Here is a 14,960-nt window from a genome sequence, read left to right as displayed (position 1 = left end):
ACTAACAGGGACCATAACTTAACAACAAAATCACTATGATTTAGCATTTACGAGTTCGAACTTTGAAAACTGTTGACATCAAACCAAAGTAAAAAAGTAACAATTATTTACAACAATAATGTATATTTACACTATTCATGTGATGTCCTTCAAAATGTCTTCCATTTACATCCGCTATGGCACGCCAAAGTTCTCCAAATTTGGAAATGTGCACTTCTCTGTAAGGCGGGCTAGGACATGTTGTGCCTCTGAGCCTCCAAACTCCCAAAGTCTAAATTCATGTAAACTGTAGGCCTGCCGAATACGTAACATCATCATGGATTTGATTGGACTTGCCTGGTGATGGTGCAAACATGCCACCGAAACTGTGAATTATTAACGCAATGAACTGTGCAGGTGATTTAAGTTATTAAATTTTTTTTTTTAAATCTATACGCCCCCGAGTGCCCCCCCCCCCCCACCAAGCTCGTAGGCCCTTGTGCTTTGCACAATCTGCACAATCCATTTCTATGCCATAGCTTACAACATGTTTAGAAAGTTGTGTATAACTGCTGTATGCCCACATGAACATACAACTTTTCACAGATGTGTCCTAACCCACATTAGAGTACAGTACTCAGGAATTGTATTGTGGAAGTACTAATCACTGCACAACCATGTTGCCTTAGACAGAAAATAAATACAATCAACTTATTTCCTAACGATGTAACAGGTAATTATAAAATGGATTACTTCTGGGAAACGACACATTTTTAAAAAATAAACATTTATACAGGTCACATTGCTATTGTAACAGTAAGTGTAACAATGTTACAAGAAACAAAGGACCCTGCGGCATCAACTTTTTTATGGTATAGAAACAAAAGTAATTCTAGGTACTACATTTGTATTTGTATGCATTTGTGTAATTCATACCACTCTATTGGAAGTTAATTAAGTTTGTATTGAAATGTTGATCTGTGAAAACATTTTTTTATATTCTTCTTCATGCTGAATTTTCTGATTTTTTTTGTCATTTCAGGAAACCATCCACTAATCTTTGATGAATATGCAGTAACAAAGAGATCTGAATTAAGAGAAGTCAGTTTCTAAACTGTAGTCATCAATGGATAAAGCAGCTGGAGCCTCACATGAAAGCCTCTTAACAGCAATCGAATTGAGAGGCTCCCTCACTAGCCAAACATATATTTGGAATAAAAGCTAAAAATGTCACAGCAGGACTACAAGTATTCTTTAATTGCTCCAGATTCTACCGAGTTCCCAGAAGAAGCTTTCCTGTTCCAGGTGGACAGCGATCATCCCATGAACTTGTTTGCAGTTTTTGAGGTTAAGAGAGATGCTTACAGAGAATGGAACAGGAGCACCAGTTTGCGAAAAACCAAACTGTACAGCATCATTGTTGCAGTGACTTTAATGTCACTTGTGATGGCATCTTATATTCTCACTGGAGGCAAAAAGGGAATTTTGTTAAGTCCCTCCTCATTCCAGTATGGCACTTTAACAGAAAATGCAGATGCAGTGACAAGCCATGAAGAAGAGTCTTCCTATGTTTTCAATCTATCAGCAGTGCAGAATTATGCAAACATTAAATTAGTCATAAAAACAATTGCATCAAAAATAGAATTTGCCACTAGGCGGCTGCCTGACTTCAAGGAACTTGTAAAAAGTGAACCACATGTGAGTATTTGATGCACAGCCATCATCTATATAACTTTGGTTTTCTTTTGTTTGACTGAACAGTTTAAAATGAAAAAATGAAATCTTTGCAAGTTTCATTTTCTATTTATTTCATTTTATTTAATGTATTCACATTTTGAATACTGCAACCTTGTGGATCAGTGTTTATACTTTTATACTGGCACACATATCTTAATTTATTATGTTTATCCATTTAAAATATGCTACCAATTATAATGTGTTATAATACTGAAATACATTGATCATGTGGCACCATTATGCTTAATGGTTTAGTTTAGTTTAGTTTTGAAATTATAGGTTTTGTGTCACTGATCTCATACATCTTTTTAGTTTTGAAATAACTCTATTTCAGTCTCAAGAATTAAGTCCTACACATTATATCAGCTTTTGTTTAATATTACTGTCCTGTTAATGTGGGCAATATTATATTCAATCTAATACAATGTGAGGCTCAAATATAAACTCCTTAATCAAAACGATTTCAAGTTGTACCATGTAAATGTTTCTTCCAAGTGTTAAGAGACAGAATATATATATATAAAGAAAACAAATTTGGGGTAACCACATTTTTAAGATGCTTAGCTAAGACACTGTATTCTTTAAGACAAGTGTTACGAATTTTCATGGTCATGATGGCTTGAATGGGATATAATTATTTGCCAGGATGCTTCATACTTCCATCACAGTAAAATTTTTAGGAATTATTCCCAAAATAATTATTAGGATTGTGTGCAGGCTAATCTGATTTGGCTGTAAAGTGGATTACAGTATTTACACTCTACAGACAGCTGTCTGTACTTTGGTAACTTTTGTTTTGACAAACTCTGGTACCTTTTGTAATCAATTAAGTTGGTTTACAAGATAGTTTGGACTGGAAATTTCCTACAATTGCGAGTACTTACATTCTAATAATGTAGAGAATTCAGATATAAATTATAACAGATGTATCTTATTTTTAATGCTACTCAGCACCTACAGTACTTACAGGCCTGAATCCTGACTTTACCCCTTTTGTTTGATGACATAAGCATATCAAATGTTTGCTAGTGAAAATCAGAGCACTTTGCCATTTTCTGGCAATTTGTATGAACACAGTGACACAAAATACAAAACCAGAACTGACCAGATTAAACCCAGGAGGGCAAGCTATTCTAAGAAAGCATTATACAGATTAAACACTGACTGTTTGTAAAGTTGTGTTTTTTTCTTTTCCTTTCACACTATCTTAACATAAATACTTTTTTTAAAAAATTCTACACAATGCTGCATAGGTTTTTCTAGCTCTTGCTGTACAAAATAATTATGGTTGAGGATTTTTAAAAAATATTTTTGTGTATTACTTAATTCATCAGTTTATTATCAAAGTCACTTACAGTTACACTTACACTTTCAGTGCTCAAGTTCACATACCCTGGCAGAATTTGTAAGCTGTCTACTATATTTTAAAGAAAAGATGACTGAACAGGCAATCCATTTACTATTAATGGAATCCAGATTAAACTATAAGGCATCACAGAACAGCATAACCTTTAAACAAAACATAGTAGTAAGGAAAATGGGATGGTCCCTGTTCAAAAGTTTTCATACCCTTAGTTCTTACTACTGTTTGTTGACCTCTTTACCATCAATGATGGCTTGCAGTCTTTTGTGATAGTTGTGGATGAGGACCTTGATTTTCTCAGGTGGTAGAGCTGCCCATTCTTCTTGGTGAAAAGCCTCCAGGTCCCATAAATTGTTGGGCTGTCTTGCATGAACTGCATGTTTAAGATCTCCCCAAAGTGGTCCAATGAAATTGAGGTCAGGTGACTACGATGAGGAGACTGTGATGGCCACTTCCGCACCTTCACTTTTCTCTGCTGTAGCCCCAAAAGGGTCAACTTGGCCATGTGTTTTGGATCATTGCCATGTTGAAATATCCAAGTGCCTCCCATGCACAGTTTCAGGACTGATGAATGCAAGTTGCCCACCAATATTTTCCAGTAACATGCTGCATTCATCTTGCCATCAGTTTTCACTAAGTTGCCGGTGCTGCTGTAGCTTGCTCACCCCCAGAACATCAGAGATCCACCTCCATGCTTCACAGTAGGGATGGTGTACTTTTCGCCATGGACCTTGTTGCATCCTCTTCATACACAGCAATTAGGGTTTTGACCATAAAGTTCAATTTTGGTCTCATCCCTCCAAAGGATTTTGTTCCAGAAGTTTTGAGGCTTGTCTAGATGTTGTTTGGCCTATTGTAAGTAGGCTGTTTTGTGGCGATGGCACAGTAAAGGCTTTTTTTCTTGCAACTTGACTGTGTAGCTCTACATAACCATGCCCTGGTAACAACAGAACCCCTAACTTTCCCCTTTTTTATCAGAGTTTGAACACTACTGACAGGCATTTTCAGATCTCCAGATATCTTTTTATATCCCTTTACTGACTTAAACAATTCAACAACCTTTTCTAGGAGGTCCTTTGACAGTTTGTTTGCTTTGTCTGTGGCTTGGTATCCAGCAAAGTCAGTGCATGAATTTAAATTGACTATCTATACACATACACTGATTACAATCAAAGACATTACAGGTGTGGGCCATCTCCCGTAATTACCCTTAATTTGAACCTGCGTGTGTCAACTTGAGTGTATATTATGAGCCCCACCATTCAACGGTATGTAAAGTTTTGATCAGGCCCATTTAGGTGACTTCAGTTATCATTATGATTTAAAAAAGGGTGCACACAATTATGTGATAATAAATTTCCTCACCTGAGCACACAAAGGAAAGCTTCTGCATGATTACTTATATTTTTCAAACAATGGCCAATATTTTACAAATTCTGCCAGAGTATGTAACCTTATGAGTACAACTGTATATATTATATACACATATATATCTCTCTCTCTCTCTCTCTATATATATATATATATATATATATATATATATATATATATATATATATATATATATATATATATATATATATATATATATATAATATATATATATATATATATATATATATCCATCCATCCATCCATTTACCAACCCGCTGAATCCGAACACAGGGTCACGGGGGTCTGCTGGAGCCAATCCCAGCCAACACAGGGCACAAGGCAGGGAACCAATCCCGGGCAGGGTGCCAACCCACCGCAGTATATATATATATATATCTCTATATATATATATATATATATATATATATACACACAGTGGATTCAGAAACTACTGTGTTACAGATTTAAATTTTAAATGGATAATTTAGCCTTGTTTCACATCTGTCTGCACTCAATAATCCCTGTTGACAAAATGAAAAGATGTTTTTAGAAAAGGTTGCCAATTAATAAAAAATCAAAAACTGAACTCTCTTGTATTCTGACACTTTGTTGTGGCATTCCAAATTGTGGCCTGCTTCCCGTTTGCTTTTATTATTCTTGAGATGTGTCTAATATTTGACTGGAGCCTGCCAAACACAAATTGAATTGATTGGACATAGTTCAGGAAGGCACACACCTATGTATATAAGGTCCCACAATTCACGGTGCATATCAGGTCAAAAACCAAACCATGAATTCCAAGGATCTCTGCAGACCTCCACAATCAAATTATGATTAGACATAGTTTAGGGTAAGAGAATAAAACTAAAGTTTTGACTGTTCCTAGAAGTATTGAGAATTGAATGACCTCAATTATTGTGAAATGGAAGAAGTGTGGATTCACCCACACTCTTGCAATAGTTGGTCATTAGGCCAAAATAAGTAAGTGGGCAAGAATGGCCTTGGTCAGGGAGATGACCAAGAGTCCAAAGGACACTCTAACATAGCATCAGAAGTCATCTGAATCTTTCAGAAGGATTACCATCTCAGCAGCACTCCATTAATCACGTGTTTATGGTAGTGTGACTAGGCAACAGCCACTCTTCAGTAAAACGCATATGATACAATTTAAAGAACTCTGAGGGCATGAGGGAAAAGATTCCAAGTTTGATGAGACAAAAACTGAATTCTTTGGGTAGAGCTCCAAAGACTAGACATTCTCATCATCTTCCTCATACAATCCCTACAGAGAAGCATGATGGTGGAGGTGGCAACAATCATGATATGTAGTGTGTCCCAGTGGCAAGGACAGGGAAGTTGGTCAGTACTGAGTGAAGGGTGAATGCATTCAAATATGGAGAGATCTGTGAAGAAACATTCTCCAGAGTCCCTGCAACCTCAGACTAGGGTAACGGTTCACCTTTAAATAAATCAATGACTAAAACCATATAGCCAAGATAACACTTGGATGGATTCGGGAAAAGTCTCTGACTGACCTTGAGTGGCCCAACCAAAGCCCATACTTAAACCCCATAGAACATCTGTGGAGAAACCTGAAGATGGCAGGTTAAAGATTCTTCCTTTTGATCTAACAGCGTTTGAGAGGATCTTGAGAAGAAGAATGGGATAAATAGCCCAACTCCAGATGTACAAATCTGGTGAATTAAAGAATCTGGAGACTTAAAGAAGATTTGAAGCTGTAATTACTACCACAAAGGGGATTCCACAAAGTACTAAATTAAGATCTGACTATTGAGAGATTTCATTTTTTGATTTTTAATAAAGTTGTAAACCTTTCTGAATATGTTTTCAGTTTTTTCATTTTGTGTTATTGAGGGTAGGTAGATGGGTAAAAATGGCAAATATATCCATTTAAAATTAAATCTACAATACAACAAAGCATTCAGAAAGTGAAGGGGTCTTTAATACTTTCTAAATCCACTGTATATAATACTTGCCAATACATATTATATTGTGTGTATATATTGTGACGGATGGCCGGGGCCCTTGCTTGGCCGGGACGCCCCTTCACCACATCTGGACAAGGGTGGGAAGCCCAGTATCTCCCCCTGGACGCTAGATGGCAGCCTCCCTGGGGTGCAGCGGTGCCTCAGACTCCCCCAGGGCTTCATGGGGGTTGGAGTTCTGTGCAGCTTTGTGAGGTTCTGCAAGCGCCGCCAGGGGGTGCTACAACAAGAGCTGCTGGCCCCTTTTGGGCACTGGTTTCGCCTTACCTGGAAGTGCAGCCGGATGTTGGCAATCAACCACCTGGAGCACTTCCGGGTACCCAATAAAAGCGACCATCACTCAGCAGCCAGAGTTGGGAGGTGGAGGACAAAGGTTGCTGAGGAGGAGTGGTGGTGATAGAAGAAGGTGCTTGGTGACTGTACTGTGTTATGGGACTGTGTTGTGGCTGGAGGGATTACGGGGAAGACGTGCCCTACAGCTGATGAATAATAAACAGTCTATTTCATTTTGCCCGTGCCTTCGTGTCAATCTGTGTTGGGTCGGGCGCAATATAGTGCCTTTCTTACGATATATATACATGCATATTCTGACTTCCATGTATACAATATATTTATTTATGTATTGGATTTTTGTCCAGTGTTCTTAGGAGCTATGCAAATAAGAATTTAATTGTGCTATGTACACATGACAGTAAATTTGACTGGACTTGATTACACAGAACCGAGAGAAGTCTCAGCAGGGCCATAGGAGTGAAAGAAGATTGTGAACTGGGAGTGGTGATGCAATTTAAATGCTTGTATCAGAGGAAGGTACTAACAGGTGACAGGAAACCTTGTCCCTTTACCATAAGAAAGAAATCTGTAACCCGAATGGAGGTTTAATATGTAGAATGCTAGAGGACATGTAAAACTTCAAGTGTCAGGACTGCATGATCCTTTCTGTAGAGATACCAGCCAACAAGAAAGTGAGCAGAGTGTGGAGCCTCTTCTGGCTGATAACAGGATATGGTTCTGACCCAGGAGTTAGAACATTTTGCCCTTTCAAAGGAAGCATTCAAAATGTCCATTAGTTGGCTGTGCTTAGACCCTGAAGGTTTGAACATATTGTTCTTTTTAAGAATGATTCCTTAAGCAATACATAAGACTCAGGGTTGCATTCACCTTGAAGGCAGCAAAGAGACATGCAGTGGTGTCATTGAGAATTTATTGGACTTTCCCTGATCTCATATTTCAGAACTGATCAAAAGTGAACCCAGTAGGGGTTTAAAAATGCCTCAAATCATAGGCCCCTAGAGTAATTTGTGCAATGACTGATTAAAAATGTTAAAAATGAAGCTAGTGTATTTAAAAGAGATAAAAGGTAAAGAATGGAGTGGTTGTTGCATTGCTGAAGAGTTAGACAAGTGGATGTGCAACTCCATCTGGTAGAGATTGCACAGGATCCTGTAGAAAAGTCCAGAGAGGCAGCAGGCTTTGAATTGTCTTCTTCATTTTTACTTTGTGTTGTTCCTGTACTTTTCTATGTTTAATTTGTAAGTGAAAACACTGTTTTTGAATAGATCTGTTACAATTGCTTATATGGAATGATTAACTTCCACTGCTTTGGTGTTATGATTGGTCTTTAGAATAAATTGATACACTAACCAAAGTGAAAAACACACTTTCCTCCTATCCACAAACTTATGATGATAAAAAAACAGTTTAAAATTATGCAAGAAACTATAGAAACCAAGAAATAGAAAAAAGGTACAAAGGAATTGGAATTGAGACTTAAACTGAACATATTAGCTAAACCTAAACTGACTATAAAACCTTCAATTCTTATTCTCTTATGCTCAACAGGAAAGTACAGTACAACATAAAATGTTCCACACAATTCACAGTATATATGAATATACATGATGATGAACTGCAAGATGTATTGTGAGTGGAATGAACAATGAATGCACTTGCGTCTGTGACCATCCTCTACTGAGGCTTCATCATTTGTCACTGGCATAATACTCAACAAGAAAATCAATGCGAGAAAACTTAATAAACTGCAACTACAGAGAGATATAAATGAGTAGCACTTTAGATATGTATCTAAAAAATAAAGTATATCTTAATACTGTACACCAGGGTAAATCTATTGTTTGATTACTCTCTCTGTAATATTTTAGGTTTTTAGAATAACTGTGTAAAGACAACAGATACACGCCATAGACAGGAGACATTCTCAAAATATATAATCTGACAAGAAGAGATGTTACTTTTAATTTTTCAGTATTGTCATCCATTTACAGGTAAATTTAAATGTTTCAGGCTATCACTAATGCAACTTATTGTTTCTGATACCAGTGAAATACTTTCTTAATATTAAAAAGTTTTTTTAAAAATGTTTGGAGTGTGTACCTGATGGGTAATACACAATTGTTCATTTCTAGTATTGCCTAATTAGTCCAATACTAATTACATTTCTTTAGTTTAATTCACATCTAAATACTGTAACTGAACACCCCTGAGACCAAAGCACCTTAATGTTTTACTTTAATGTGCCAGGCACCCATAAAACCTTTCAAACTGCCTGTTCTGTGATATAAGCAGAATATTGCCTTTGGACAAAGTGATTCCTAATAACATATTTGTACAGTTTATTTGAAGACCCTTCCACAATTTGAATATGAAGCTTTCAGGAAGCCTGAGGGAATCCTCTGTATTTCATGCCTTGTAAATGACATCATATGCCCAGTCAGTGGGCTTGTACTAAGAGCATGTGTGCATGTGTAGTCACTGTGGCGTAGTCATGTGGTTTTAGTAGACATCCCATTTTGAAGCAAGATTTTGCTCAATAATTGGCTGCATTTTGCTTCTGATAAAGAAAAGTAGCCTCTCGGCCAAAATTTCTTTGAGGTTTTTGGTTTTGAATTTGACTCTTGTTTTATCCCCGACTAAGTCTTTTTGCTCTTTAATTTGGTAGCAGACTTTATCTGTCTCCATGTTATCCCTCAAGCCCCAAACAAACATAGTAAACCATTTCTTCTTTTATGTATAGATGGAATTTTTTACAGCAATTACTTCATATGCATCTATTTATTATCATTTCATAGCACTTTTTGTAGGCATTAGGTATTTATTCTGAAATGTAGAAAGATTTTACTATTTGCCATTCTGTGTAGAAGCAAAAATAAAAAGCTTTCATAAATAAAAACATAAATATGTAAGTCACCTTGAGGTAACTGTAAAATATTTAGTAACCATTATGATAGTCAGCATATGGGCAAACTCAAGTTACTTCATGCTCAGCCAGATAGTGTTAATAAAGCCATTACACATTTATATACAGTATACGGTTACTGAATTCCAAGAGAACAACACTAAGTGATCTGCTTCAGTGCATACACAATTTCGCACACCTGACCAAGCTGAAACCCAAAAACTGTAATGAAGCATAACTGGGTGATAATCAGTTTCATTACATCAGCATTAATTCAGTACTAATGCTTATTTGGTCCATTCACTTGTTTTGTGTGCCATGACTTCAAATGGTAATACTGTTCATTTGTCCTATCCAAAATATATACTGTATAGAAGATTTTAGAGGTAATCAGCTGTCGTTTTCATTTTTTAAACAGCTTTACCGCCTAAAGGAAAACTTGTGGATGTGTGTGCTTTATGATTTATTTGGCTCTAAACGTTTAGAGAAACTGTAGTTGTGTTTCCATGTACATTATATAAAATTAGATAAAAATAAATCATATAAAATACTTAATGGACAAACAGTAGATCAGTGCATATTGTGATGACTTTCAGTAATACACATCTGGGCCATCTGGTAGTCATCGACTCACGTTCATGTTCGTAAGACGGACCAGTATACTGTATGTATTCAAACCTGACTCTATGTGTAGTACTGTATAATAAGTCCCTTGAGTCACAGTGTTTGTTTTATATCCTTTCATCATCATTCTTAGTACACACTGTGTAGATTATTTGTTTTGTGTTAATTATTTTTTATTATTTTGATTCATTATTACTGTAGCTCACATGGGTGCCAAAGCTTTGACAGCTTCACAAATCCTTTCTTTGCCTGTGTTATGTTACATCATCAGTGTGAGCCTCTCTCAGTGTTCATTGTTAAATGAGAGAGGAGGAATTGTACCAGCAGAGTTTGAGCAGTCATATGTTTTCTGTTTTAACAATTCAGCCTGTTAATAATTATCATTAACAGATAAAGGAGTTCTGTGTGGTTTCATTACCCTTTCGGGGAAGTTTGAATGAAGTGGCACAAAAACGTCAGAGGTTAAATGGATTCAAAGCTGGAGAGCAGTGCATGTGGTGAACAACAGTTAAAATGGGATACAATAAGTTAAACTCACTTTCTTTCCTCCCTCATATTGCTTGATCACCTTCATTTTTATGTCAAGACCAATTGCTTTTTTGTCCTGTAATTGTACGACAAATGTAACTGAAAATAGTCAAAACCACTGCAGCTAATATGAGATCAAAATGAATGAGGCATGGCATATGGAGCTGGCATGGCGAAAACTGTCATTTGCCCATGAGACAGTAGCGGCCGTCAAATGGTCAAATGTTTGTAAGACGCATAGGTCGTAAATCAACAACTTATCTGTACTAGAAATGAAAAATAGCACAGACCCTTGAAATTATCTGTTCACATTCGCATTCCCCCCTTTGTTCTGTTTACCTACTACATCCTATATTGGAAAAAAGAGAGGTGAAAAATTTGGATAGGTACAATTAAGGTTTAATAGATAGATAGATAGATAGATAGATAGATAGATAGATAGATAGATAGATAGATAGATAGATAGATAGATAGATAGATAGATAGATAGATAGATAGATAGATAGATAGATAGATAGATAGATAGATAGATAGATAGATAGATACTTTATTAATCCCAAGGAGAAATTCACATACTCCAGCAGCAGCATACTGATACAAAAACAATATTAAATTAAAGAGTAATAAAAATGCAGGTAAAAACAGACAATAACTTTGAATAATGTTAACGTTTACCCCGCCCGGGTGGAATTAAAGAGTCACATAGGGTGGGGATCCTCATACTAATAATAAAGTATTAATTAGTATTATTATAACAATAAAAATAAAGCATTTTATTGCAGTCTGACTACAACTATACAGAGAAATAAGATGGTATCATGAATTGTACAAAGGAGTGTCAGTACTAGTTATACTTTTCCAGTGAAGCTCTTTGTCTGTAGTATGTATCTGAATAAAATAAAACATCTGAATTAATTTCTGTGCAACAGCATGACGTGATATTTGCATCAATTAAAGGGAACCTATTCTGTTACATGGAGAAATGTAATGCCACACAATGCGTGTTTGAGGAAAAAAGTGAAATCAGTATTAAGCAGTAAACTTTAAGTTTATAAATAAAAATTCTAATTTCCCACTGTATTTGAATTATAGAATTGCCATTTTTGTTCTTCTGAGAATTGCTCGGTAACTGAGCTACACACTCTCTCCTAGGATGGGATCCTGCCTTTCAGTCAACACTGCTAGACTTAAGTTTCAACGTGTAATGGAATAAGTAGGTTTGTAAAGTGAATAGATGGAATTAATGGACATTTGGAAATGTTAACTGCAACACACTAACTGAGCAAATGTTTATTAGGAGGTGAAATAAGTAGCTGGTGTCTGATGATGGCTACTTTTGAATGAGGCTGTCAGCAGCTTTAGGTTTGAAGTGTTATTTATGTTTGACTCGCTGAATGAAAAACCACATTGTGAAGTACACTACACAGGCATTAATAATTTGGAATTCATTGTCATGGTTAACATTGTCTCTGCAATCCTGTTCAGGATAAAGCTGTATAGAAGATGGTTAACATTTTTGTGATAACTATGCTATAAAATCCATTTTATTGGAACTTGTGTTTAAATAGAAAATACTACACTAGTAAAACAATGTTTACCGAAAATATCATATTAATATATTTAAGTACTTATAAAGCACAGGCTTCCCATGCTTTACAGAGCTTATCTGTTCCTGATAAACACTTTGCAAGGTGAATTTTCATCACAAACACTTATTTACCATTAATTTAAATGAATATTTCATGTGTTCTCGGACCCAAAAGTGACCCCATTTTTACTGATATAACACCAAAATACAAAAGAAGTGAAATAATTGTATTTATTACAATAGTCATCAAAACAAACCCTGATAAGATGTTGTCCTACTAAATGTGTTTTAGTAAAGCTGTTCACCTGCACCTTATCACTTCAAGCTTCACATTGAAAGAAGTGGCCTTTGGAGTTTTCAATTATTTAACAATCTTTTTCAGAGCCACAATAGTCAGAAATATGCAAGAAGCCATGCAAGCAACACACCTATCAAGCTGACTCAACTACAGAAAGTGAATGCAAAGTACAGATGCTGTCTTGAGTATCAGCTGTGAGAATGACTCAGGTTGTGAATTCCCATCACCAACATCCAACCACGCCCCAAACATCCAGTCACGTGCTGTTTTGTAGGCTGCAGATGATTTTGAAATGACTGCAAGGATGATCTGGTGATGTTTGAAAATCATCACAAACTGAGTTTTGTGACCATGAAAATTTAGTTTCATCGTGGTTTGTAATAAAGAAAAGGGTGTAAAAGGCCTTCTTTGTATATTTTTGTAAATCAGTTTCAGTATCTGGGGCAAGCTTGTATGATTAAAAATAAAGGCTTTAAATGATTTATTAAAAGATTTTATTTCACATAATTTCTACAAAAAAATAAACACTGCTTACGCATACAACTATCAGAAATATTTGCTTACGATTCTAATTTTAAAACATTTGGAAACCAATTAACACTACAGATATATGTGGTTTATTTAGGTATTACTACTTCATGCACAAAAACAAATATTATATTGCTGGAGTCCTGGCAGCATTAAGCCCAAAGATAAAAAAAAAACCCTGATTGCCAGATTTGACGAATTGGAGACCACACTCACTCGTAAACCAATTTTCCTGCATAGAGGAGCAGTTTGAATTTACCAGTTTAATTCATATGCGCATCTTTGGGATGTTGGAGGAAAACTGAAGTAGGCACAAGGAGAATATACAAACTTCATATAGACAGTCCCTGGGCCAGGATTTGATACAAAAGGCTGTGAAGCAGCAATGCTAAAAAACAAAATGCTACTCTTATTAAAAATGTGTTTTATAAATAAAATATAATACTTCAAAACATATGTTATAATGTCATATTTAAAGTAAAATGCATGGCCCCAATAAGTCATTTGCTAGTCTTTCATTTTCTATGGATGTTCAACTTTTTAACATAAATTTTAATCTTGAGTAACTCAGTATAACAAAAGAAAAAAAAGTTAAAGCAATTGTTTAAACTTTCACTTCCACTCTAAACTGAATTTTAATGAATGTAATAATTTGGTGGTGAAGGTGTTTGCTTTTCCTTTAAAATTGATGTTACATTTATCATAATATTTCTCCCATTTTTTAAATTTTCTTTCCAGATGTTTTCAGTCATTCCACGGGAGTTTCTTGAGAATATAAAAAACCCATGTTGGTTTGAAGAATACAAAGCAAACAGCACTGCTGACCCTTATGGAACAAACCTTTATGCACTTTATTCAAAGCGTTTCAGAACGTTGTTTGACTATCTCAGAAATGCTTTCCGGGACCACCTATACCAAAAGGAAAATAAACTCTGTCGCTTTCGATGTCTGCCCTATTTTTACATTATTGGGCAGCCCAAGTGCGGCACTACTGATCTTTATGATAGGCTGAGGTTACATCCTGAAGTTAGATTTGCCACCTCTAAAGAGCCACACTGGTGGACCAGGAAAAGGTTTGGTAAGTAAATGTAATTTTGTTGTATGTCTGTTTTATATATTTTTTAAAATGAGTGTAATGAAAGTTCATGTAAGAAATTGATGTTCTAGTAGGTTTCTTTTTATAGTTAGTAGATACTGTATGAAATATATTTGTTTAGTGTTTAGTGTAATAAACTGATGTGGTAGTTAAAGGTGCTGCTGGCTCTCCAGAGACATTTGGTTTTGTCCTGGCATATTCATGAGCAAAGCTTGCACATTCTCTTTAAGTCCAAGTGGGCTTTTGTCAAGGTACTCCATTTTCCTCCCAAATTCAAAAGCTGAGTATGTTAGATTAAATCACAGATCTAAATTGCCCTGATATAAGCATGAATATAATCTTCAGTGTGTGTAGTGGTGGATTCTGTCTTGAGTCGGATCTTTCTGTGATAGGCTTCACCCCAATTATTTGCTGCTCTGATGCTGATCTTTCTGATCATAAAATAGGTCATAATTACTGAAATGTTACAGAATAGCTTGGGTAAATTGGTTTGCATTGTGCAAAGTCTACTGACACTCATGTCCACATTTTTTTACTCAGAATTAATAGAACAAGAAGAATTATCATTTTATTATCCCAGCTCACTACTTATAAAGCTGCATGGAATGAAGCCTATCACAGAAAGAACTGAATCGAGACCGAA

At 35.8% G+C, this 14,960-nt stretch overlaps 1 protein-coding gene across 4 annotated transcripts in view; it reads left to right on the top strand.

Moving 5' to 3' along the window:
- Window positions 1-14,960, top strand: part of chst15 (carbohydrate (N-acetylgalactosamine 4-sulfate 6-O) sulfotransferase 15) — a 232,668-nt gene that overhangs the window by 153,353 nt on the left and 64,355 nt on the right. For all 4 annotated transcript variants that reach the window (XM_028795250.2, XM_028795249.2, XM_028795247.2 and 1 more), the window contains 2 exons: window positions 1,022-1,677; window positions 13,960-14,299. In XM_028795250.2, the coding sequence (XP_028651083.1) occupies window positions 1,207-1,677; window positions 13,960-14,299 (811 nt within the window). In that variant the 5' untranslated portion in view covers window positions 1,022-1,206. The remainder of the gene's footprint in view (window positions 1-1,021; window positions 1,678-13,959; window positions 14,300-14,960) is intronic.

The sequence above is a fragment of the Erpetoichthys calabaricus genome, chromosome 2 (genome assembly GCF_900747795.2).
Source record: "Erpetoichthys calabaricus chromosome 2, fErpCal1.3, whole genome shotgun sequence".
NCBI lineage: Eukaryota > Metazoa > Chordata > Cladistia > Polypteriformes > Polypteridae > Erpetoichthys > Erpetoichthys calabaricus.
The sequence above is the reverse complement of the archived record's forward strand: the minus strand, read 5'-3'. Positions and strand labels throughout refer to the sequence as shown.